Source organism: Pipistrellus hanaki, assembly GCF_964339955.1.
Source record: "Pipistrellus hanaki genome assembly, chromosome: 11".
In the NCBI taxonomy this organism is placed as follows: Eukaryota; Metazoa; Chordata; class Mammalia; order Chiroptera; family Vespertilionidae; genus Pipistrellus; species Pipistrellus hanaki.
In genome coordinates this window covers 35,046,468-35,072,852 of record NC_140513.1, presented here as the reverse complement: position 1 = coordinate 35,072,852, position 26,385 = coordinate 35,046,468, and the positions used below count along the sequence as shown (strand labels likewise).

Sequence of the window (26,385 nt, the reverse complement as noted above, 5' to 3'; positions counted from 1 at the left end):
AGTTCGATTCCCAGCAGGAGGGGTGCAGGAGGCAGCCCATCAATGTCACATTGATGTTTCTCTCCCTCTCCCTCTCTTTCCTAAAATAAATAAATAAAAAGTAAAAAACTCTTTAAAAAAAAGACATGAATATTGGGGAAAAAACTATTTATAAAAAAAAAAAAAGCAGAATTAGCCCGACACACTTGATAAAGAACTTTATATATATATATATATATATATATATATATATATATATATATATATATATATATGTAATAATTGAAATGAGTAATGCAATGAATGGAGCAAAATACCAGAATTCGGGCCAGAGAGAGAAGGATAGGAAAGCTTAAAGATGAGATTAAGGATTAAGATAGGATTTAAAAATATAATGTATGTTTAGTTGGGATTCTGATGGGGAGACCTAGAGAATAATGTAAAAGCAGACTTCAAAGTTATTAGCTAATACTCCTAAAGATTTAAACATTAAATTGAGGCTTAGGAGTTTCAAGAAAAACATGTTAAAAAACAAACAAAACCATATATAAACTTAATGATTTCTCCTCAGAAACAGTGGGATCCAGGAGACAGTGGAACTTTGAAGTGCTATTAGTGGTAGAATTCTGTATCCAAGTAAGTTATTTTTCAAAAATGACAGTAAAATAAAGTTATTTTTTAGGACTACCAAAAGACTTTGGGCTACCAAAAGACTCTTTGGAGGTTACATTTAAGAATGTTCTTCAGAAAGAAATGGATAATTTCATAAGGAAGTATGAGCTACAAGAGAGAAATAGAGCAAAAAATGTATTTATAAATCTAAACAAACTGATTTTTTAAAGTACTAATCATAGTGTGTAATTTCTACAGTAACAAAATACAGAATATACCTATAATCACAGGGACTCATGTGTCAAGAGGTGGGTAACCCGAGTTAAAACATTCTGAAGTCTATATTGTTCGAGAAAAGTTGAAAAAAGCATTGCTGAATCTAGACTCTGTGATGTTAGGTGCCCATGACCAACTATCTAGGATAACCACTAAATAATATAATGTATAACATCCAACCTAGTAAAGGTGGAAAATATACGTGAATATATTAATAGATACAGTCACTGTACATGGACTAACTCTTGGCTAAAGACAAAGTTAGCCTAGCTTGAAAAAAATTACACTCTATTTATAAGAGATATAACTAATCTGAACACAGAATGTTTGAAAGCAAAAGGAGCAATAACCAGATGATTTTTTTATCTTAGAGCCATAAAGTATTACTACATATTTATAAATGGTTTATGTCACTTAATCTATTACTTAATAGATTAAATAATTCCATTCTCAATGAATAAAAATCAATAGTACTGCAAAGAACATTAACAAATTCACAATATAATGAGCAAGCTTGACATAGTGGACTTACAAAGAACAATTGAAGAATATACACCCTTTCAAGCATATGGGACATTTATAAAAATTGATCATATACTTAGCCATGTGTGAATCTCATAAAATTCAAACAGTTGCTTCATAAAAATTATAATTATAAGGAAATCACGCTGTTGACTGATACCAGAAACATAACTAAATACTCTTATTCATTTGAAAATTTTAAATCATACTTCTTAATAAAATAACCTATGGGCCAGATTAAACTAGAACAAAATTAAAAACCAAAATCCACATTGCAGTAGCACTGGCAGTAATTAAAACAGACACAATATAGTACATCCTGGCCAGGTAGCTCGGTTGGAGTTTTCGGGTTTAATTCTCAGATAGATTGTCCATCTCTTTCTCTTCCTCTCTCTCCAAAAATCAGTAGAGACAGATTCTTGGGTGAGGATTAAAAAATAATAACTTAAAAAATTTAGTCATAGAGGATAAAAAGTGAGGTAACAAGGTAACATTTTTGATGTTAGATCGGCAAGAATGAAAAAGATTGAAAAATTCATAATAGGGAATTAGGTACATAGAGGATTGTTCAGATTTTTCTCCATTTTTCATATTGTCATTCAATTTGGCTTACGGTCTTTCTTTTTTTATTTTTTGCCATGCACAAAATTTGGTGATTTGTAGTAATAATCGTTACTCTTGCAGTTTTTATGAGGCTTGGTTATATTGCTTTCATCTGCTATTAACAGTGTGACAATATATTTTCTACTCTTTGATCCAGTCATTCCACTTCTAGGAATTTGTCATGATGTATAAAATGATATATATATATACTTGAGACTGTTCTTTAGAGCCTTGTTAATATTCTTGAAAAATTGGGCAAATTTCTAGGAGTAGAGGAGTAAATGGCTTGTTAAAGAGACCGCGGTGTGTGTATATACTTAATATAGATATAATTTGAAAGATTATGTAATACAATACTACCCTTTTAAATTATATATACATTAATATTTACGTAGAAATAATATGCATGGCATACTGAGTGGGAAGAGCAGGACATGTGTAAACTGTGTACCTAGCAGATGTAAGCAGTAACTTGTTTATAGTTGCCCAGACTATAGCCATATCCCTTGAGACGTGTGGTCTGCGGCACCTGCACCGTAAAATAAAAAGCACTAAAATGGTATTGGGGGGCCTGAGTTTTAGTCACTCTTTGGCTGCTCTTGACAGATTTCTTTACAAACCAGGGCCTCCTCCTTTAAACACGAGGGAAGGGCTGTAGGCGGTGGGCTTCGTTAGCCATGACAAATAGGCCGCAATGGTTGTTGCATCCTCTTCTGCAGCCACGGCAGATGCTGGTCATTAGTCTTAGTGTCCTTTCTCTGGCCCAGCCATGCCTTGGAATTCTCCACTCCTAAAAGGGTTTTAGGCAACCTTTTCTGAGCAGGTTGTTCTTTACGTCTGAAACTTCTTTCTCGTCCTTGGATAAGATGATCTTAGAAGTCTTTTCAGCTAAAAAATATTTTTGACCAAGGAGCTAAGTTATTGTGGTGAGAAATAACAGGTTTTATTTTTCGGGGGGTGGGGGGGAAAGGTTTACTTTTCTAAGAGTCACATTTTTAAAAGCAGTAAAATGATGGAATAACTTTTGACAATATATTTTATTAAATAAGATATTTCAACATGTCATTGTTATAAAACAATTATTAATGGGATATTTCCTGTTCTTGTTATTTTATATAAAATCTTTTTGAAATACAGTGTGTATTTTCAGCAGTCCAGTTTTAGGTGATAAACTCCCATTGGAGATACTTGATCTGTATTTAAATTTACAGTTAAAAATTAGTCTCATACTGACATTCTTGAGTTTTCTAAGAATGGAACTGGGGACTAGTTTTCAATCCAATTAAAATGAAATTAAATTAAAAAACAAGATAAAGCCAAACTAGCCACATTTCAAGTACCCAGTGGCCACATATGGCTGGGGGTTACCTTATTGACAGTGGTATTTTAGATATACAAAGAAACGTACCATCTGATTTTAGCCTTCAAGGAAATTTTCTAGTTCAGAAAGCAAAATATCAAAAATAAACATATCAGGAATATAATCCAAAGCATAATGTAATTAAGTGCTAAACATTTTCTGAAGGCAGATTAAGCACTACTTGGGTAGGAAGTTGGAGGAAACCCCCAGCTTGATAACATTCTTCAGCAATCTGGAGCCTGAGTGATAGCTATGATGTGTGGACTTGGAGAGAATGGAGTGTCTTACTTAGAAAGTGTGTGTGTTCTCCCTGCAGGCATGGGACCCGCTGTGCTGGAGAAGTGGCAGCCGCAGCAAACAACTCTCACTGCACAGTCGGAATTGCTTTCAATGCCAAGATCGGAGGTACGGGAAACAATCTTATGTGGCTGTAGAAGTGAGCCAAGCGCGCTCGTGCTCACTGACGTTCAGAACCCCTTTTTGAACAGGCATCTGTTTGCATCATAATGTCCAACTGTTGCTGACAGCAAAAGGACCGTGTTAACATGTGGTACTAAATACAGTTAACGACCTCAGGAGCAGTCCCCACAATGAGTTGTCCAGTACGTTAAACAAGATAGTCCAATCCTGAAAATGATGCCATTGACATCTGTAGAGAACGATACAATCGGTGCGCTTGAGTCAGAAAGAACTAATAATACAATAGAAACGCCAGACTAGGCTATAATATCTCTGTGGAAAGAACGACTTGAAATTATGTTAAAGCAGAATATCTAATTCTTCCCCTCTTCTTTAGGCTTTATAAACATGGCCTTTTAGTTGAAATGAAAACGATAAATGGCAAAAACTCCTTGTGTAGTCCCATAGTGCAACAAGACTGTTCTTATTAATAATTTCATATTGTATGCACACACATGCACTAGCTCAAATATACATAAGCTCACTGTAAGGACCCAACCACGGCAGTTTAAATCCAGGCATTCATAAAAGCAACCTTTTAACTTTTTCCGTTTGTAGTCATCTTTGTTAGGATAGCCTGCTGCCACAGCCACATGCAGATGAGAATAAAACAATGTAAGAGATGGTATAGATCCTGGTTAGTGGCTTTGAAGGTGTCCCCTGGAGGGGATTCTTAAAAGGGTGCTATGAGATAAATGGGACCAGGATGACACCTTTGTTTCCAACACACTATTTGTTTCCGAATGGTAAAGAAGGTTGGACCTAAACAAATAAAAATGACAGTCCTTTCTCGGATAAAGACAGAGGTATTTGGGATAAACAATGACAGTGCTGAGAAAAGGCTTTGGAGACCGCCTCAAATGTCAGCCCTCAGTAAACTGGACCTGTCCCTTTCCTCTGTTTCACGCTGAATTCCTAGAACGTGGTAGCATGTTAGGCAACAGTTAGACCCTGAGAGCCTATGCTATGTGTCGAAGGGAAGAGAGGTTCAAGGAGGAACTAGGAGAGAAGACACAGATTTCTCCTGAAGAATCCTAAAGGTCTGGGAGGCCCCTGCTCTTCTCATGAAAATCACATGGCTCCAGGGGCTGCCCGGTTCATCCTCCTTGCTCTCCAGGCCACACACAGCTCTTACATACACAGACACATGCCCTCGTCCCTGTCATTACTCTCCAGTGCTCACTGACCTTGAGGGAATGAAGAAATGAACTTGTGTACCCTCACAGATAAACGGCTGGCTGACCTGACTGAATAAGGACCCTCAGTAAAAACAGGAATGTATGGTGGCCAGCTGCCATGGCTCAGTGGTTGAGCATTGACCTATGAACCAGGAGGTCACAGTTCAATTCCCCGTCAAAGCACATGCTCAGGTTGTGGGTTTGATTCCTCCAGTATGGGGCATGCAGAACATTCTCTCTCATCATTGATGTTTCTATCTCTCCCTCTCCCTTCCTTTCTGAAATCAATTTAAAAAAATACACACACACACACACACACACACACACACACACACACACACACACATATATATATATATATATATATATATATATATATATGATTGTATGACAATGAGTCACAAATGTTCTATCATCCTGAAAACAGGAACATTCTGAATTACAAATTGAACCCCACACACCCAAGGAATGAAGGCTTGCAGTCAAATGAAGAAAAAGCAACCTTTCCTCCTTAAACTTGACACCAAATTCTTTCTTGTCAGTTTTTGATCAAGAAATTAATATTACCATGTAGATATTATTTTATCTTACATTCAGTGTGTGCGCACACGTGAACTTATGAGTCACAGTGTAGAAACTGCATCCAGGTGTTTTGCAGACGTTCCTGCATGTTGGCATTTAGAGATCCTGGTTAGTCCATTGTTAGTTTCAGACCTCCTCATATCAGTAAAATCATTTCATTATGTGCTTTTATTTAGAAAATAAGAATATGAAGTAGTTCATCTTTCTTTGGTAGAAACCACTCAGATGAATTTTGAATAGTCATGTCAAATGAAAACCATTGGCTTCTTAAGACCCAGCCCATGCAAAGCACCATGCTGGGTAGTCTGTTTCCATGGAAACTGCAGAGACTTTCTAAATACAGTTCCCATTTCCTAACTTTTAAAGGGACTGTTCTTAACCTTTGTCCCCCACCTCACCTGTTCCTTTAAAAATCCTTAAGAAGCCAAAAGTCTGGAGGAAAAGACAGTTGAGATGTAACAACCAAATGCCATGTCTTTAGGAATGCTTTGGGCGAATTTAATATTTACTGGGCATTTATTTCTATTATTTTTTGGTAAAACATATGAAAGGATATAATATCATATTTGCCATGTAACTTAAGATGGCTCAGCTCAATATGTGTGTTTTTAGATGAAGAAAATGTGGCAAAAATTTTTAACAGTTGTCTACTAGTGGCTGGATCGGAAGTTATTGTCATTCTTTCTATTTTTCTATGTAAGTTTTGTAGTTAAAAGTTAAACACCTTTGACAACACAGAAAAGATACAGTTTCTTAAAGAACATTTTTATTTCCTACCACAAGTTCCACCTCAAACCCCATAGTACCTAATGCTACCTGATGTGGGGTTGTGTTACTTAATCCCCATTTAGTGGTAATCAATACAAACTTGAAATCCTGCCAGATAACTGGTTTTCCTAAGGAGTAAATTTGGACTGCAGAGAGATATCCTATATAATAAAACCCTAACATGCAAAGCCACCGAAAGGTGGAGCCACCCATCATGACATGCTCAGGCCACCAGGGGGCAGATGCTCAACCCAGAAGCTGGCCCCTGGGGCGCATGAATGGACCAGAGACCAGACTCAGGCTCATGACTGGCAAGCCCAGCGGTGGTGGTGGGAGTCTCTTCCACCTCCGCTGCAGGTGGGCAGTAAGGAGCAAGAGGTCCTAGACTGTGAGAAGGTGCAGGCCTGGCTGAGGGACCGCGCCCCCCCCCCCCCCCCCCGCCCGCTTCCTGTCCCAATGCACAAATGTCGTGCACCCTGCACCCGGCCTCTAGTTCTTAAAATAATACAGTGTGTCAGGGATGGTATTTGGCTTAAGCTGAAGGAGTTTTTAAGCTCCCAATTAGTTGTTGTGCATCTCGAAAATACAAGGAAAGCCTGGCATATGACGTATAACTTATGTTTGAATATCTGTGTCTAGTTTTGCAAATTAAGGTTAATAATAAATTCCTATCTGTCTGGCGGGAATATGCTTAAATAAAGATTAATGACTATACATTGCTAAAACCTTGTGAGAATTGTTTGATGTCTTACATGCACAGAAAGCATTCTCATTTATTATTTGACTTATAAATAACTTGGCAAAGAAGTGATATATTACATTCACATCAGTCTCGCAGATTAGGAGATAATATTAAGTATGGAGGAAATGAGACCAACCTGACTTGGCAGCTCTCCAAGTTTTGTAAGACTGCCAAGGTCAGAATGCTTTCTGCCAATTAGGAACACAAGTGATCTAATGAAGAGAAGTTTAGGGAAGATGGATTGCTTGAGGCTCTCTTTGTCAACTACTCCATTAAGACAAGAATAAAGAGAAGGGAGAGATGACGGAAACTTAGGGAAAGAACAATAACTCAGAAAGGTTTTAAAAGAAGTTGTGCTCTTTAACAAAATAAATAATTTTTTAAAAAAGAGAAGTTTTGCTCTTTTACATGTAACTTTCACTGTAACTTCCTATCTTCCCAAGAAAGCTTTGGAAAAATCAGAATTGTCCTTTTCTGGTGAAATTATGCTCACTCAAGTGTTGATTAAAAGATTATTCTTTCTTCACCCTCTCCCTCCCAAATGCTGTAACCACGGTAAGTCTTGGGTTGTTTGGGTGTTAGCCTCTAATGAAGCTCCTTCCCGTCTGTCCCGAAGGAGTCCGAATGCTGGATGGGGATGTGACAGACATGGTGGAGGCGAAGTCCGTCAGCTTCAACCCCCAGCACGTGCACATCTACAGCGCCAGCTGGGGCCCCGACGATGACGGCAAGACCGTGGACGGCCCAGCCCCACTCACCCGGCAGGCCTTTGAAAACGGCGTCAGGATGGTAGGCTTCATGCTTTGTCGGTCGGGGTGGCGCGGGGAGGGGGAAATGATTCTCCTGGGAGGCCATCTGTGAAATGGGGTTTCTGATCCTCCAGTTCAGAGGGTTAGATGGAGCTCATAGACTGAGCCAGGACACAGGTTAACGGAAAGAGATGCAGAAGATTTGGGATTGCATGTTGTATCTGTTCTGCAAATGACTTAAGTGATAGTTTCCCTTGACAAGAACAGAGGGGTAGCAGTGTGGCTTAGTGGTTGAGCGTGGTGATCATGGTTCGATTACTGGTCAGGGCACATGTCCAGGTTGTGGGCTCGATCCTCTGTGTGGAGCATGCAGGAAGCAGCCAATCGATCATTCTCTCTCGTCATTAATGTTTCTATCTCTCTCTCCCTTTCCCTTCCTCTCTGAAATCAATGAAAAGTATATATTTTTAAAAAAGGATAGAGGTATATTTGGACCCTTAGATTTATTCAAAGGAAATGCATTCATTTATATGTTAATGTTACATTTGGAGGAATACATTCCTGCGACCGTGAGATTCAGAAGTGGAGATATTAAAACTCTCCATTTGGTGTGGATAGATCACCCAACAAAGCCTGTCTCAGTGTCTCTCTTTTGCGGGCCCTCCCTAGTCCCACCTCTGTCACAGGACAATGTTATTTTTATGCTGGCCCCCAAGTTCCCTCCCTCACTGGGCAGCTTACTCCTGAGGTTGAGGTCACTTGATTTCCTCAATTCCCCCCAAAACTGACCACATAATCTAATGTAATAAAACATCTATTTCAAATTATAGATCTTACAAAAATCCTGCTGCCTTCTAGTTAGTGAAAAATAAGGGTGCTGCGTGCCTGTAACCATGGAAGGAAGTGGGGTTCCCAGCGCATCTCCTTTCTCGTCTTTTCTCATGAATGAAACTTTGGGCAACGTAAAGCATCCATTTTAATCATGATCTGGGCCTAACCTTTCCTTTCATCATCTCTCTCTCTCCTCTTTTTATTGATATTTTACAGAGATAAAAACATCAATGAGAGAATTACATCATCAATCAGTTGCCTCCTGCAACCTCCACCCCCAACCCCAGGGGATCCAGCCTGAGGATCTGACTTTAGAGCAGGGGTGGGGAACCATGTATGGGACAATGCTCCAACCAACTGAGCCACCTGGCCAGGGCCTATGTGATAGTTTAAAACTGCTATGGCCTCTTGAGGTTTTAACTACATCATCTACAAAAATATAAACAATTGGAATTCATTTTTTTTCTATTAAATGTATTGAACTCTCGCTTTTCAGACAGTGTAGATAAAGGAGTAAAGAAGGCATCTAAGTTTTATATGTAGTATATAAAAGTCCCGACATTCTAGCAACATGACACACACAGAAACAAAATTATATGAGCTAAGGATAGGGTCATGGGTGAAATAAAACCAGTGACTGAGAGAGGACAGAGCTGCTTTGATTAGGAAGGTGGAGAGTCTTGTTTGAGGAAGTGATGCATGAATGGAGACATAAATGACAAAGGCCAATCATGTGAAGAAATGTGGGAGGAACGTTCTGTGCAGAAGGAATGGCAAGAACAAAGCACTGGGAGTGGAAAATGGTGTGGGAGACTCACAGAACCTAATGTGACTTTGGGCTGTGGGAGCATCATGGACAAAAAGCCTGCAGGGGGAGATGGGTTGGAGAGGTAGGCAGGGGCCAGCCCAGCAGGGTTTTCTGCACCATGTAGCATGTTTGCATTTTATTCTGTCATAGAAAACCATTGGGGGTTTTCAGCAGAGTCCTGGCCTGGCGGGATACACAATTTTAAAAGATCACTGCTCTGTAAAGAATGAATACGTGGGGTGAGGGCTGGGGAGACAAGAGTGGAAGGTGGAAATGGTCCAGCTAAGTTGATAATGAGTTGGACTAGGGTGGCAACAATGTCAAGACAACCCAGAGAGATCGGTGGCAAGAGAGAGACGCATAGGCATCAAGAGAGATTTCCACAAGGGAAATAAATACGTTTTGCTCAGAGTCCAAGTATTGATTGCATCCATTCCTTCTTGCTAATCAAAAAATGTGGCAAATATTGGATTTCAGAATGCTTTCTATTTGTTTCACTATAGATAAGCATTTGGCTCAGTAGAATGTAACAATGTTTTTAAAGACTTTAACAAAATCAGAATTGATTCAATTTATAGCCCCTTTAGAATTAATGTACCAAAATTGCATTAGAGAAACCATGTTGAATAAACCGTGTCATAATTGACAACTTGCTGCACTTCCAAAGGTTGCATTTTACGTGGTGCTCAGAAGCTATAAAATTAAGTGCAAGAATTAGAGGCATGATAATTTGGGCTGCATATACTTGATGATGATGATGATGTTACAGATGATACTCAAAAAAACATTTAACATTTACCATTCTGTTATACTATAGTCACTTGGTGAAGCCCTAAAATAGGTAACTTTTAATCTTCACAATAATCTTATAAGCTAGATACTGTTCTCCACAATTTTACAGAAACTAGATATTCAGCAAAGCTAAAGAAGTCAGAACATGGGCCTCTAAAAAATCCAAAAAGTTTTTGTATATGTTGTCATTGTATTTGTCCCATCTGACCTCCTTCCATCTGTGACCACATATTCTAGCTTTCCTCCTGTTACTGTGGTGAACTAATTGCTCATGCTCTACCTTCATCCACCTCCTCCATTTCTTCACTGATGCCACCCTTTCTCACTTCATCAAAGATACTGCCCAATTAATTCTCTTTTCCTTCATCATCAGAATCTCCCTCTCAGCTGCATTATTGCCATCCACACATATTCATACTGCTAAACGCCTACCTCAAAAGAAAGAGAGGAGAATCCCTCTTTTGTCTCGTTATAGCCTTCCAATTATGGTCTCATTTATCCTTTTCCCATTAGAACAAAATTCCTTGAAAACTTTGTTCATACTTTCCCTCTACAAGCTCTCTTTTTCCATTATCTCTTGATGCTACTACATCAGGGCTCTGACTTGTTACTCCCTCGAAGCTGTTCTTGTCAAGGTCACAGTGACCTCCTTATGTAAAAACCCAGCACTCTCGTCTGAACTCTTACAGTTTATACAGACAAGGAGGCCTGCCTGGTTCTTCCCACCTACAATATAACACACATGTACTCACAACCCTTTAGGACCCTGTCTTGCCAATTCTGATCCTTTTAGTTGTTATTATTTACTTGTTGATTAATTATCTTCTCCAGAAAAGCCCACAGTGTTTGACTCTTTTGTGCTCTGTGCATTACAAGTACCTAAAACAGTGTCTGCTTAGAAGTTAGTGAATGAATGTGTAAATGGATGTGTGAAAAGTTTCCATACCAGTTTGTTGCATATACTGAATGAATTTATTTAAGGGCCACACTTGCATTGTTTTTTGATGAATAATTTGGAAATAAGTTATTAGCGTATATGGTATAGTCTGGTGATGACTGTACCAGGTTCTGGAATCAGACTCTGGTGGGTTCTAATTCTTTCTTACCTTGTTCAAGTTAAGTAGCCCCTCTGAGGATCAGTTTCTTCCTCTATAAAATGGAGCTAAGTGCTAGTAATTACGTTTTAGGACTGTTGTGAGGATTATGTGATTCATGCCTATACAGTATGGGGCAGAGTTCCTGAAACATAGGAAAGTCTCTAATTCTGTTACAAATTTTAATCATTATCACTACTGCAAAGGCAAGAGTAGTGAAAGTGAAATACTGACTAGTCATGCATCATACTGTAAAAAGTCTTGATTGTTCGAAATCTCTGGATTTAATCAAGTCCATATTGCTGAGTGATCCTTTGGGAAGGTAAGTGTATGAACTTGTGCTTATTATTAAGAAATGGATAAAATAAATGGGACAAAATAGTATTTTTTTTTAATTTAACCCATAAGACACTAATTAATAAAATGCTAAAAACAAGGGTGGAGGAATTTTGCTGTCCAATTACTTGAGAAACACCACTCATTATATTCTCCCATAGGAAATTTTAAAAATATATTAAAGGCTCTGAGAACTCCTGCAGTAAATTTTAACTTCGTTTAATCAGTGACCTAAAGTGTGAACACACAGAAGCTTTTATTTTCATGACTTTTCTTTTAATGGTTGTTAAAATAATTTTATTTTAAATTCTTTGGCGCTCCTTTATGAAAATTCAGCAAAACTCACTGGACTTTTAGAGTCAGAATGTTAGAACTGGAAATAATTTTCAGTTGAGTTGCTTTTACTAAGCTTTCTTTCTGTATTTACTTGTGGATGTTATTACCACCCACCCATTATCCCTTCCTAACCTTGTGATTTCTTCTTTTCCTCATCCTAGTCATTTAATAAGTCTTTCCTTTTCTACTCCCTAAAAGTCTATGGAATCTGTCCTCTTTCCTCACAGAGCGACCCACCATCTCTCATATGGACTTGGGCAGCAATAGCATCTTTCCAAAACTTCCATCCTCCCAGCTTGAGCTTTAACTTTCAAACTAGCATTGCTAACACAGCCACAGAGGTATTTCTTACATGTAAATCTTCTTGTGTCTTCGTATTAAAATTCATCACCGCCCCCGTTGACCAACAAGGAACATTCTAAACTTCTAAGGAGGGAACATTGACCTCTCACAATTTTACGAGGGGTCTTGTTGCAGAAGACCAGAAAAGAAAACCAAGCAACATGCAGAGAGTTTGAATTACACTTTTTAATGTACACTGGTGGGCTTAGAGCAAAATGAATTCAAATTTTAAGCAGAGCTACAAGCAGAACTTTACTTTTTGTTAAAGAGCCAGCCCTGTGTGTGCTTAGTGGTTATCTCGCTGGTGGCCTTGAAAACAACATAGTTCTATCCAATTAAAAAATACATCTGGCATGGCATTGAGAGTATGGGCGTATCTAGTCTCTGGCCTACAAGGTCAGACAGCTAAGCTTATCTTATTTTCAAGCAAGCTAGAAAGCAAAGTGATTTTTTTTTTTTCCAGAATAAGGGGTTGTTTAAAAAATGGCAGTGTTGACTTGACAGAATAAGGGACTATCTAAACAGCACAGAATTTCAAAGGGCAGTTTTACAAAATAGAGGTTAGCCTTCTCAGTCTCAGACTCACAATCTGACTTGTTATCTTGGGAAAGAAAAGTTTAAAAGTCACTCTCATTCAAACTGACAGGATTCTACTTGGCATGGCAATCCTTTGGCCTGGTTCCTTATTACTGGCCAAAACTTCCTTAGGGGGCAGTTCTAATTAGGAAAGCAATTTTGTAAATGAGGAGTCAACTGACAATGTTTCAGATACAGGTGACCCAGGGTTTGGTGTCAGAATGAGAAGCTAATTGCCTAAAGTTTTCTTTGACAGCGTCTTCCCTCATTCATTTATCCATGATTGCATTTAGGAGACATTCCCTGGGCGGTTATAATATTCCTGTGCTAGGTGACAGTGAAAGATGAGTAACACTCAGCACTTGTCTTAGGGGAGCTCACCATATAATGATGAATTGGTGTTCCAAGTAAGATGCAAGCAAACTCCCAAAGTCCCTTCAGTGAATAGATTCTGATAAGCATTAAGGAGGACAGGCTAAAACCACACAATAACAAAACTTACTGGGTGCAGCCCAGTAGCCTTGTTGCTGTCTTTTCTGTACCATTTGGGTTGTGAAACTAGAATAATTGGTGCCTTTGATATTCATCTGCAGGTACCTAATGCATTGACACTATTTCACAATTTCCTGACAAGTGTGTTTAATACTATTCTATAGAAAATGCTCAAAAAAACTTGGAATCAAACCTTTTCCTTCTTCATAATCAAAAAATCCTATGTTAATGTTACCAGTACTTACCTTATTACTTTATTCCATAAGTATTTTTGAAGTGCCCACTACATAACATGCTCTGATTTGATGTTAATATTTTACTTGGAAAAATCATCTAACTTCGTGGTTGGCAAACTGCGGCTCATAAGCCACATGCAGCTCTTTGGCCCCTTGAGTGTGGCTCTTCCGCAAAATATCTGTGCGATTGAAACATACAGTGCGATTGAAACTTCATGTCCCATGTGCAGAAGTCTGTTTTTGGCTCTCAAAAGAAATTTCAATCCTTGTACTGTTAATATTTGGCTCTGTTGACTGAAGAGTTTTCCGACCACTGATTTAACTCATTGTAGATATTGTAGGATCACAGTTTAGAGCGTTGGCTTTATCATTTTATCTTCAAGTAAACTTTCAATTCCACATCACTTTTCTTTGAGATTTTTAGATTTTGGGTGGGGCACAAAAGTCAGTGAAATCATAGTCACTGACCCTTGTTGGAACTGTGTCCTTTATCCCACTTTTCAGTCTATTTGGGGGTCCAGAGAGATACAGGACAATTGATGAACATCTGTTGACACAGGCCTAGCTTAGGAAGCCTGATTAGTATATGCCCTTATCATCCATTTCCTTTTGATTCACCAGATTTTACAAGTGATTGGATATTTAGAATATTTGCTGAAAGCACAAGATTGCTTTACAATCACAGATTGTCTCTAATACGCACATGTACGTGTACGTGCACGCACGCACGCACACATTTCTGCACCCTAAAATAAAAGGCATATGTTCATTAGGAGGAGAAAGAGAAGGAGAAGAAGGGGTGTAATGAGCTTGTATAATAAAAACAGTAGTAATGATCATAATATAATTAACCTATTCCTTTCGGGAGGGGTATGTTTTTATCTGATACAGACACCCAGCTGTAACAGGATTGGTACCAGTTTACATTTTAATAAATGACAGATTGCTGTTAAATTGGTTTGGCAAATGTTGTAAAACTTTGGAATGGTATACTGGTAGGCAAAGATAAACGAGAGAGTTTATTTCGTGTTGGTTTCACTTCATGAAAATTGACTTGAACTGAGGTTTGTTTAAAGAACCCTCCCTTAGGAGCTAACTCAATGTGGATGAAATGGTTTAAGAGTTTTAACAAAGCTATGAAGTGACTTGCTAGTGGACCCAATAGAAAATTATCCATTTTGGAAATAAAGAAGTATATGTCTTTCAAAAATTCTGTCATCTTTACAAAGTTATCTGATAACCAGATGTCAGAGTTAGAGTATCTGTTATTGTGAACTGGGATGCATTTGCCCGGGAAGGAGGACAGATCTCTTCTAGTTTTGTGTTGGTGCAAATGTCGAAGATTTATTGTCACCTTGCTTTCAGTTCTAGTTTAGGGATCCATTCGTAACTCTGTAAATATCAATAGTTTATATTAACTGCTGCAAATTCCATTCCAAATCCCTACGTTCTCCTCTCGGCTTAACCAGCTATAAGTAGCAGTCCTCTTTTTTTCTTAGTTTGCTTTGTTCTATTTATAGTGACTGCTGGGCCGCCTGGGAGTAAGTGAAGTCCTTATCACAGGCCTTGCTCTGGTTGGGTCTGGATGTCCCTGTTTTATGGGGAAGATAGAAAACCATACAGGAATGGGATTAGGTCACGTTAAGGTCTGTTCCAATCCTGAGTTTCTGTGATTCTAAACATAGATTTGAGTAAGTTCCTAGGGAGGGCAGACTGGTACATTTTCTGCTATGAAACATGGCAGTAACTGGAAAAGAAAGGCCACTCTGTAATAAACAAGGATAAATTGAACTGAGTTGATAATATTATATGATTTAAAAGTCTATGTGGTTTTTATAGCAGATTTTTTTCCACTTAACTTGAGCCTAGAGTCCTCATCTTTAAGATGACAACAATCAAACTTAATATTCAGGATTGTAAACATTATCCTGCTTTGTAATTCTGATAGCAGAGTAAGGTGGGCATCGAATAAATATTTTCATCATTCTCAACCAAATCTCTAGATTTGGAAACTAACTCTAGGCAAAGTAAGCAACCTGGCCATTGGAAAGCATGGCTGTGGTTCCAATGTGGGCCTGTCTTCTCCCAAGCCCGTGCCCTTGGTCACCGTGCTGGGTGCTGCCTGCTCCTCTCTAGCACATCCTGTGGGCCTGTCTGTGCACCCTCAGCTTCCAGCCCACAGTGAACACTGCCACGGGGATTCCTCCCTTCTCTGAACCCCTAGAGGATTTACCATCCAGGCATATTCTGAACTTCACTACTATATGTCTCTTGGATGCAGCCTATGATGTAGAAAGTACTGGCCTTAAAGTCGCAGAGTCCTGGGTTGAAGCCTTAGTTGGGTTTCTTTAGAGTTTTGATATGAGACAAGAAAATAAGCTATCAAGAGCTTCTGCTTCCCTGAGAAAAGGCTATGCTAATACTTTATAAAGCTGTCGTGAAGGCTGGCTGAGATCTCACACGTACAGTGCTCACCCCGACTGCTGGTCTCCTCCCCAGAGGAAGGGCCCCATTGGACCCATTTTTAAGGACCTCAAGGTATTCATCACAGTTATAAGTAATATTAGAGGCCCGGTGCACAGATCTGTGCAAGGTGAGGTCCCTTCAGCCTGGTCTGCTGGGATCGGGCCAAAATCAGCTCTCGGACATCCCCCAAGGGGTCCTGGATTACAAGAGAACAGTTCTTTGGTGACACACCCTGGAATCGGGTTCCCTTCTCTCTGGTTCAGGGTGTGTTACCGGAGAACCTCAGCTGCCAAGTCACCACAGCTCAGCAGCTCCTGCATTGAGTGGCTGCTCCCTGGTGGTCAGTGTGCATCATCTGTACTGGCCAGTTGGATGGTCAAATGGTTGGATGGTCACATAGGCTTTTATATAGAGAGAGAGATTAGCCTCATATTAATTGTAATTTTCCCAAAAAAAATATGATCTGCTTTAAATCAGGATTGTGTTTATGGGAAGATAATGTAGAGGGCTGATTTTTTCTGTATTATGAGCTACTCCGTAAAAGGTCAAGGTTATAGCTTAGTGGACTAGAGGCATGTGACAGTCAAGCCCCATTGGTGGGCTTTGGAGAGGGGCAGCTTGTGTGTTGCCCTTTCAGAGTTGAGCTGGCCATTGGAACTAGTCCCTTGTGAGACATTCTGTCACCTAAAGCTAAGTTCAAAAGGAGTATAAACTTTCATTTTTGCTGGAGTATCCCTCTATCCTACTTAATAATTGACTTTCCAAACATTTACAATAAATTCCTTTCATACCCCCTTTGATAATGTTTTTCTTCTCTATGAAGGAATTTTTTTCAAATTTATATGAGCAATTTTAAATTAAGTAATTAATATGGATATTGGAAATACCCTCAGTTTCACACACCTGGCTCTCCTGAAAGTCAGATGATTTTGCCTTTCTTCTTGGGATGATTTGAGATGTATTATAGAAGCTTTTGGTAGGGATGTCCTTTTTATTTCCCCAAAATGGAATTCATGGGATGGCGGCTGTACCCAGAACAGTGGTGTTGGTACTCTGTTAATTATTGATTGTTTTTACCGCAGAGAGCATATGTATGAGATTCACATGTACTTTTTTAGCTGCTTGGAATGGGGAATGAGATGCCTGATCTGCATGTTCCTCCTCCCAGCCAGTGTTACATCCCCAGGCCTCAGGGAAACATCTGGATCAGGGTTCCGAGCTGGGAGAGCTCTGGGAGAGACCAGAAGTAAATAACCTGAGTCTTGTTGAGGCTTTAGTGTGTCAGATGAGGGAGACAGGGTTTGAGGGGGGAAATGGGAATTGGCCAATATGAATTGGCCACAGCTAGAAAATACAAAATAGATACTTATTTTGGGATTGTTGATTTAGCAAGAGATAGGGCAGGAGGAGGTTTGGGGGTCTTTTTCTCTAATCCTCAGTTGTTAATTAAGCGGTATTTCCTAAACCATGCTGTTAAGCATTTGTAGGAACACCCAGTGTCAGCACTGGTCAGTGAGGATCAGCAATGGTTGAGGTGAGACAGAATCCACTCGGTCCTAGCCCAGCCAATAACTGGTCTGCTTACTTCATTTCCTTCGTTTCCTTATGTCGAAATTTGAAATTTCACTTCGTGAACCTCTCGTGTGTCCAGCTTTAGATAACATCCATAGCACTTTATTCGGCTCCAGTTGTTTATTATGTGAAGTTCCTAAATGAACGGAACATCTAAAGGTTAATAGGAATCAAACTCTTTGCTTGAAAGTGTATTTACTTCCCTTTGTAAACACACCTGGTTTTTATTTCCTACTAGATGCTCTACTACGCTCTGTCTATGAAAGACTGGCTTCCTTCCTCCAGCTATACTTTAAAAACAAACAAGGAAAAAGAAATCCCCACTGTTGTAATACTGCTGTCAGGAGGCAAGGGTGTGCACATTGGTGATAAAATGTAAGAAGTCGCACGATGTGTGCAAACACCCCAGTGCCACCCCTTCTGAATCACCGATAACGGGTGATTCTTCCAGGCCTCTGCCCAGTTCACGTGCCACGAATTTACGTCCTGGCAGATGTGGTGAATAAGCAATTTAACGTGTTTGTTTGTTTGTTTCTATTCACACGGTAAACATAAAATCAGCTTTTCATTAGGAAGCTGGGTCTGGGGAAGTTTTGGGTTTCCAGCATTCATTCATTAGCCTTCGCACTAGTCTTTGGTCACACTACTCAACAGGTCTTTTAAAAGACCAATCTCAGGTCACCTTTAGGTTGCTTGAATTCAGTGCATCATGCTGCTCGTTCATGTACTAGAACATGAATGATTCCGAGAAGAGACCCTAAATGAAGGTTATAAGTAGTCCTTAAATCTTTGTCATTTTACCAGAAATGCTTGCAACTATCGTCACTCACGGCAGATCCCATAATTATCATTAGGTTCTCTATTCCTGTAAAACAGAAGTCAACTGCACTTGGCCTGCTTGGGAAGCAAAAAAAAAAAAAAAAAAAAATGAAATTTCATTTGTGCGTGGTAAGACTAATATGATCACTGATAACTGCAACCAATATTTTCAGTGTATTATTAAAAAAGTCAACAGAAGAAGGTTAAAAAATTTCTTAATATGCATGACTTGGAGATTTATTGTGTCTTCAGCGAGTTAGATTACAGAAAATCTGACGTGGGGCGGACGAGACGAGTGAGGTTGAGATGGGGAGGGAGTGATGTCACATGAGAAAAGACAAGAAGACAAAAATGAGAAGAAATAGATCCCTCTTCACAAAAAAGTCCCTTCTTTCGCGTCAAGTACTTTAGAAAAAGTGCATTTGTATTTTCTATCTTTTTTTCTCATTAGTCATCCTCTGGCCGGCTAAGTAGCATAGTTTGAGAATGGCGAAGACTCCACTCCTGTGGTGTTTTTGCATGTTCAGACAATCCCTCCAAGTCTGATTTCCTGCTACATGAGCACCTTTGGCCACAGACAGCAGGAGGGAGAGGCAGCAGGCCAGTGGAAGGCTGAACATCAGCATGAGTTGGTGGAGGATGCTCCCGTGTGTTGGCTCCTGCTGAAATCAACTTTGGAGAGTTGTGAACTTTCTACTGCTAGCCATTTTCAGTCTTGGAATTTTTGCTTAGAAACAAGTGGAATGACCCAGCTGTTGACTATACTGAAAACATCACTTTAGCCATAATGGATGACAGTTTGACTTTAAAGTATATAATCTTGCTCTCTTAAGGAATAAGATTTATTTTGGAAATGCTTGTCAGAATGTCCTTGAGCTTTAAAAAGATGAGCAGTTCTCTCCATGTCTCAGCTGCTGAGTAGTTGCAGGTGTCCTTGCCTTTCTCCTACCTCATCCAGCCCAAAGCCCCTATCTCTCTGAGCTGTGTGTGGGAGAACCGAATAGATGGCTGTGCTCTTTGCTCACAGAGGGAACAAATGCCAGCAAAAGCTGGGGACTGGTGAGGGGCTTTGGAGAATTGGGTATTCAGGCTGTTCTTAGAAGGTGAGTTAAGTGAAAGTTGCTTTATTGCTGGTATTACTCTAAATTAACTAATATATGTGAAAACACCTAGTATGGTGTCCAACCACATTTCTTTTGTATTATAAGAAGTCTCTGGGCACTTACTCATGGTCCTTTAAGAACAGCTGAAACCGGCTTGGCTCAGTGGATAGAGCATCAGCCTGCGGACTGAAAGGTTCCAGGTTCGATTCCGGTCAAGGGTATGTACCTTGGTTGCGGGCACATCCCCGGTGGGGGTGTGCAGGAGGTGGCTGGTCGATGCTTCTCTCTCATCGATGTTTCTAGCTCTCTCTCTCCCTTCCTCTCTCTAAGAGATCAATAATATATATATATATATATATATATATATATATATATATATAATTTTTTTAAAGAATACTTTCTACATAATGTGGGAGAATAAAGTAATATTAAAATACCAAGTAACATCTAACCGCAATGGTTGAAAAGTTATCACACTAATTTAAAGAAAGAAATTTAGTTCCATCAAACTCTATAGCTCTCAAAACTGGCTTGGGTATACAATTTAATTGGTAATCTAGCATAAAGGAGCCTTTTCTGACCTCTGGAACCACAAGAAAATCCAGTTCCTTTCTAGCCTTTAATAAAAACTCTATGAGGTATCATAAATTGATCTTTGTTGGGCATACATAAGAAGAAACACATGCACAATTAAATATAAAATGAAAGAGAGTATATAGAGTTTGGTCAAATGGGTCCTGTGTGGATTTCACAGTATATTTTGCCTTATGTTAGTTTACTAACTTTTAACACTCAATTAAATTGGAGGTTTTTCTTTTTTTCTCTTCTCATCCAAAGCCATATTCAAATAACCAATTATAATAGCAATACATTACCAAAACTAAAAAATGTTATTTCCTACACTTTGGGAAAAATATGTGTCTCAAGATTCTTTTCTCTTTACAATATTCTGGAAGGGACATTTTCAGGGTAGCAGCATCCCACTGTCCTATTAACCAACTGTTATCCCAACTCAGTGGATCTCCACAGGGCCTTTAGCAATGCCATTGTACTCCAGAGTGGTGTCATTTGTGGATACTGCCAAGATAGAATGACTTGAGGTCATACTTCTGAGGAAGCCCTTATGATGTAGGAATTTTGAGGGGGTCTTTGGGGTCAGGACCTATGTCCTAACCTTGGGGACACTTGGGAGAGATCCCGAGTACTGATTCTACAAGTCTGGAGAGAACTTGGAGGCTGATCTGCTCTTAGATCCTAATGCCACGCTTCAGTGAGGACTTAGGAGTTTCAGCTAAACACAGAATAGCAAACATAAACCCTCTTTTTTGCCCAAAAGAAAACTGCTGTAAGGGCTTAAGGCTCAGGCTTTGGTTCCAGTTGGATTTCAAGCTCTGGCTCTGGCATTGGTCAGCGTTTCTGAGCCCCCATTTGGTCATCTGTAAAATAATAATATAGACTCGCTTTGTGCAGAGTAGTGTTGGGACAGTGCTTGGCACATAGTAAGTTTCTACAAATGTTAGCTCTGTTGTTTTTAAGCATACAGTGGACCTTTGTGTGTAAAACCCCTCTTGATCATAAAGTAAAATTGTTTCTTAAGAATTGGTCCTCATAGAGGAATAAACGTATTTGTATTTGTTTATAAAAACCATACACAGTTGCCAAAGGATGGTATGAAAATAAAATAAAAATCTCTCCTAAAACGCTTACCAAACAGTGTAAGTCCTGTTACATGGTCACTATATCGTAGCTTTATTCATATAACCTTATGCCCACTAACTTCTTTACATACACATACATTTTTACCATACTCTATCATTCTGTATCCTACATTTGTCTCTACATCGTGAACATAAAAGTACCTCCTGAATATTTTCTTATTAAACATTCTTTAAAATTGAATTAGTCTTTAAAGATTTTTTTTTTTTGCGTTTTATACACAGGCATAGTCGTAACTTCACATAGATATATAAATGTGTCACATGTGCTTTCTCATTGTTTTGTGGCTTTATCTCTTAATGGTGCTGTTTCGACCAAGTGGGTTTTGCATTCTTTCACGTGTCCTGTTGACCTGTTAGGTAAGGCTCTGATGTGATCAGGCTTCTTGCCTATAATACAGTCCCTTGGTGTGTAGTAGAGAGGCTACATTTTGGTGATGAACTGGAACCTTCTTCCTTCTTTGGCTAAGATGGTCTATTTCTGAAGTCCAGGTGTAAGTCAGTCACTAGAATTTTTCAATCTGGCCACCCACAGGTAATGAGGGGCAATTCCGGGATTGCCAAACTATTGACTATAGTCTTTGGTGTGTGGTGGTTGGTGATTTTTGCATCTTTCTGTGTTTCATGAATATTATGGTGGGAAACTGAAGGAAGGTAAACCAGGCCCAGCTGTCGGGGCAGTAGCATCCAGAAGTGTCTTTTCCTGTCTCTTCATGAATTTTTCCCATTCCTGTGTAATCATATTGCATTTTTCCACATTGAAGGACAAAAGGAAATCTATGCTCAAGTCAGTCAAATCATGTCATAAATATTCTGTTCCTTGAGGATTCAAGGTCAGAGACAGCTTATCACAGGTGCTCCTGATTTTTTTTGTGGTCTCTCGTCTTGGCTCTTTCTCTAGAAATTCTAAGACAACACCCCAAATATTTTCCCACTACACCTAGGACCAGACAGTGAGGGCCTGGGAGGGAAAAGTCTCAGCCATCCCTTTGTGATTTTTGGTTCTCTCTTTCTAATTACAAACTAAATGTTATATTTGGCCCAGGTATCCTCCAGGGTGCCTTCTAGTTTTAAAATGGTAAAATTTCTCACAGACTCAGCTATAACTATTCCTAGAAATATTCTTCACTTAGTCTTATCTCTGCTTCCTCCCAAGACCTCATCTTATAGTATCAAATAGTCCTTATGCTTCAATATATCTATGTTCTACTTTTCTTCTTGATTATTTTATGATGTTAAGGATAGCTATAATTTATGCCAAGGTTTGGCAAGGAAGAATGTGACTCCATCTCCTAGCTATGTAAGATCGTGGGTCTGGTTGAAGATCTCATCTGCAATCAAATATGTTTGAAAATTACTTCAGAATGTGCCCTGGCCCCCTTAGAGTTTTGAAATGACCAACCACAATTAAAGACTCTTAGAAATTCTGCAGTAAGGGAACCTGTTTAGTTTTGCTGAACTCAGAGTTCCCAAACATATTTGATCTCTTGAAATCCTTTTATTTCTGGTTGCATCCATTAATAATCCTTAGTTATTAGTGTCCACACCATGCACAGGGGAGGCACAGTTCTAGAAGGAAGGATGTAGGGCGTTTTTTGCCACTCACTGACATGTCATCTCAGATAAATACATAACCTTTCTACACCTCATGCTCCTCACCTGTGAAATGAGGGTGCACAGTAGCACTCCCTTCATGGTGGGGGTAAATGTTGGTAGCAATAGTATTTGACTGTGGTGATTGGTGATTAATAATATTACAATTAATAATATTACAATAAAATTTTGTCCTTCCTCGTACTGGCTGTATGACCTTAGGAATGTTACTAGACTTCTATACCTCAATTATTCACCTGTATGGTGGGGACACAAATTGCACCATTCTCACAGGGTTATTAGAAGAATTCATTCTGATTCACATAAAACTTTAGAACTGTGTTTGGTCCAGAGTAGGTACCTAATAAATGTTAGCCCTCATTATTATTGTCATCACTAGAGGCCTGGTGCACAAATTCGTGCACCAGTGGGGTCCCTAAGCTTGGTCTGTGCCCTGTCTCAATCCAGGACCACTCAAGGGATCTAATAGTGCACAAAGTGGCAGGCGGCCAGGGAGGAGCCTGAGATGCCACTACAATTCATCCCCGCTCTGCTGCACCTGCCGCCACCCCTCGGTAGCACTGCCATGGAGGCGGACCGCTGTAGCTGCACTCGCCAGCTTTGAGCCCAGCGTCTGGCGCCCAGTGGTCAGCTGAGTGGTGCTCCCACTGTGGGAATGCACTGACCACCAGGGGGCAGCTTCTGCATTGAGCGTCTGCCTCCAGTGGTCAGTGTGTGTCATAGCAACTGGTCAAATGGTTGAACAGTCAACCGGTTGCTTAGGGTTTTTATATATAGACAGATAGATTGGTGCTATTGTTACTTCTAGAACTGTGCCATGTGAGAAAGATTAGTTTCTTCTTTTATTGATTTATTTGACATAACATTATATTAGTTTCAAGTGTACAATGTTTATAATTCAATGTTTGTATATATTGTGATATGTCATGAGAGTGAGTCTAGTTAACTTCCATCACCTCACATAGTTACCAATTTTTTTTCCTTGTGATGAAAACTTTTAAGATCTACTCTCTTAGCAACTTACAAATATGTTATACAGTATTATTAACCATAGCCACCATGCTATACATTACATTGGATTATTTTAGTTTCTACAAGTAACTCCTATTACATCAAAACATAACTTAAACCCAACATGTTATTAAAATAGCATCACAACCTCCTGCAAACATTTGATTCTGTCTTGTCAATTTTGACTTTTCCCTCTAGAGCCTGGGATCCTCCTCTTCCATCACTTAACTCTTAACGTTTTGTCTTTGTGAACAGGGGCGGAGAGGCCTCGGCTCTGTTTTCGTCTGGGCGTCAGGCAATGGTGGGAGGAGCAAAGACCACTGCTCCTGTGACGGCTATACCAACAGCATCTACACCATCTCCATCAGCAGCACCGCTGAGAGCGGAAAGAAGCCGTGGTACCTGGAAGAGTGTTCCTCCACACTGGCCACAACCTACAGCAGCGGAGAGTCCTATGATAAAAAAATAGTACGTGCCATTTGCATGCCTGCCATGATGTATTTATTTGTCTTTCGCTTTGACATTCAGAGAATCGCAAATCCTTTTTTTAATTTTCACCTGAGGACATGCTTCGAAAGAAGGAGAAGGAGAGGTAGAGGAGAGAGAAGAGAGAAGGAGAGAGAAACATCAATAGGTTGCCTTCCATATGCTCCCCAACTAGGGATCAAACCCGAAACCCAGATATGTGCCCTGACCAGGGATCTCACCAGCAACCTTTTGGTGCTCTGGCCTACATTCAACCAATTGAGCCACTCCAGTCGGGTGGAAAATCACGAATTTATATGCACCTATAATATATGTATATAGAAAGTCTAATTAGCTGATTACTCAATACAAGTATTTGTAAATGTTATCATTTCATGTCCAGGTGATGACATTCCTGCATTTAATGTGGCCTTAGGCATGATTACACTTCAGTTACATTGAGAACAAATGAATGGTTCCCCTTCACCCAGTGAGTTAGTAGCAAGAAGGAACTAGAACCTAAATCTGACTCTGAGCCCGGTGCCTGTATCCCTGTGTCCCCACACCGCCTTTCAGCCTTAGCGTCAGGGCTTTGGTTTCCAAAGAGAGCTGATTCAGAGTGAAAAACAAAAGGATAGGAGGAAACCCAGAATTCCAGTTGGACTCTATTTATTTTACGTGAGCTAGACCTATACAAAAGATGCTTTTCTAATATTTCCTCACCAAGTTGGCCTGAGTGAAAAGCACAGAGTCCTGTGTGATCTCCTGCTTGCTAACACGCCCACTCTCTGTGCAGACAGCAAAAGGACTGGCAAGAGTTGGGGTTGTAGGACCAGCCTGCCTGGGTTTCATTGGGTGTTGAACTATTTACTAGCTGGGTAACTTTAGACACATTACTGAATTTTTCTCTTTTAGTGCCCTTGCTTATAAAACAGGGACATTTAATAGTTCATAGTTTGTGGAGTTATTACAGAGATTATGAGGAAGTACATAAAAAGTACTTTTCCCATGAGCCAACCCATTGGTGCTCCAGAGAGGGCTGGCTTTGGGGGTACTCCGCACGGTGCTGCTGGTTCTAAATGTCAAACACCTGTGTGCTTTGCTCTTTTCCTGACCATGGTTTTGTGAACTGTCTAGGGCTTTGTCTTACTAACGTGGAGTTCAGCTGCTATGCCTACTGCCTTTTAGCCTTTAGCCAAGACTTTGCTCTCGGGTCTTATCGATTCGTGTGAATTTGGATCACTCCCTAATGCTACATCTAATTTTTCCACGACAGTGATAGAGGACACTACCTCATCCATGGTGTTCTCTATTCATACCCGTTTGTGTTGATTCCTGGCTATTATATGATTTTGTGTTTGATTTTTTCAGTTACTTCTTAAGACCTTCTTTAGTGACATTTTGCAGATGGATTTAAATAAAAACTGCCTACCCATGTACAGATGCCATCTGGCCCTATCTTTCCCTAATTTCTCTATGATAGCTGGGCTAAAAGATATACACATGGGTCTGCCTTTAAGAACCTCCATCAGTCATCAGTAAACATAACTCTGCAATCCACAGAGAAATGAGAATGGAGACAATACAGAGATGAGTATGTTTTAAAGTTTCATAGCTTTCTTAGTGGGACCATGATCCTTTGTGATGTGTTTGTTAGCTTCATTATGCAAATATTATGATATAGGAATGTTCTTGCAGCTTTCAAATATGAAGACCTTGTTTCTCAGAACTGATGCTCAGTATCCACTAGTAATAAGTGGCATCAGTTAGTCCTGCATCATGAAAATCTTGACAGAAGTCTCTGGACTAAGGATCCTCTTCTTATACCTCTCAAGTATGAATGCAATATGAGAGAAACTCACCTTTGCTTCAAAATACATAGGCCCATCTAGTCCAATTTATCCCTGATTGCTGGGGTTGGAGGAGAGGTACTGTTAAATTCCATAA

General features: G+C 39.6%; 1 protein-coding gene across 1 annotated transcript in view; it reads left to right on the top strand.

Moving 5' to 3' along the window:
- Positions 1-26,385, top strand: part of LOC311630430 (proprotein convertase subtilisin/kexin type 5) — a 274,874-nt gene that overhangs the window by 146,002 nt on the left and 102,487 nt on the right. Inside the window, exons 6-8 of the mRNA XM_084899423.1 lie at positions 3,669-3,757; positions 7,698-7,870; positions 24,229-24,441. Of these exons, the coding sequence (XP_084755549.1) occupies positions 3,669-3,757; positions 7,698-7,870; positions 24,229-24,441 (475 nt within the window). The remainder of the gene's footprint in view (positions 1-3,668; positions 3,758-7,697; positions 7,871-24,228; positions 24,442-26,385) is intronic.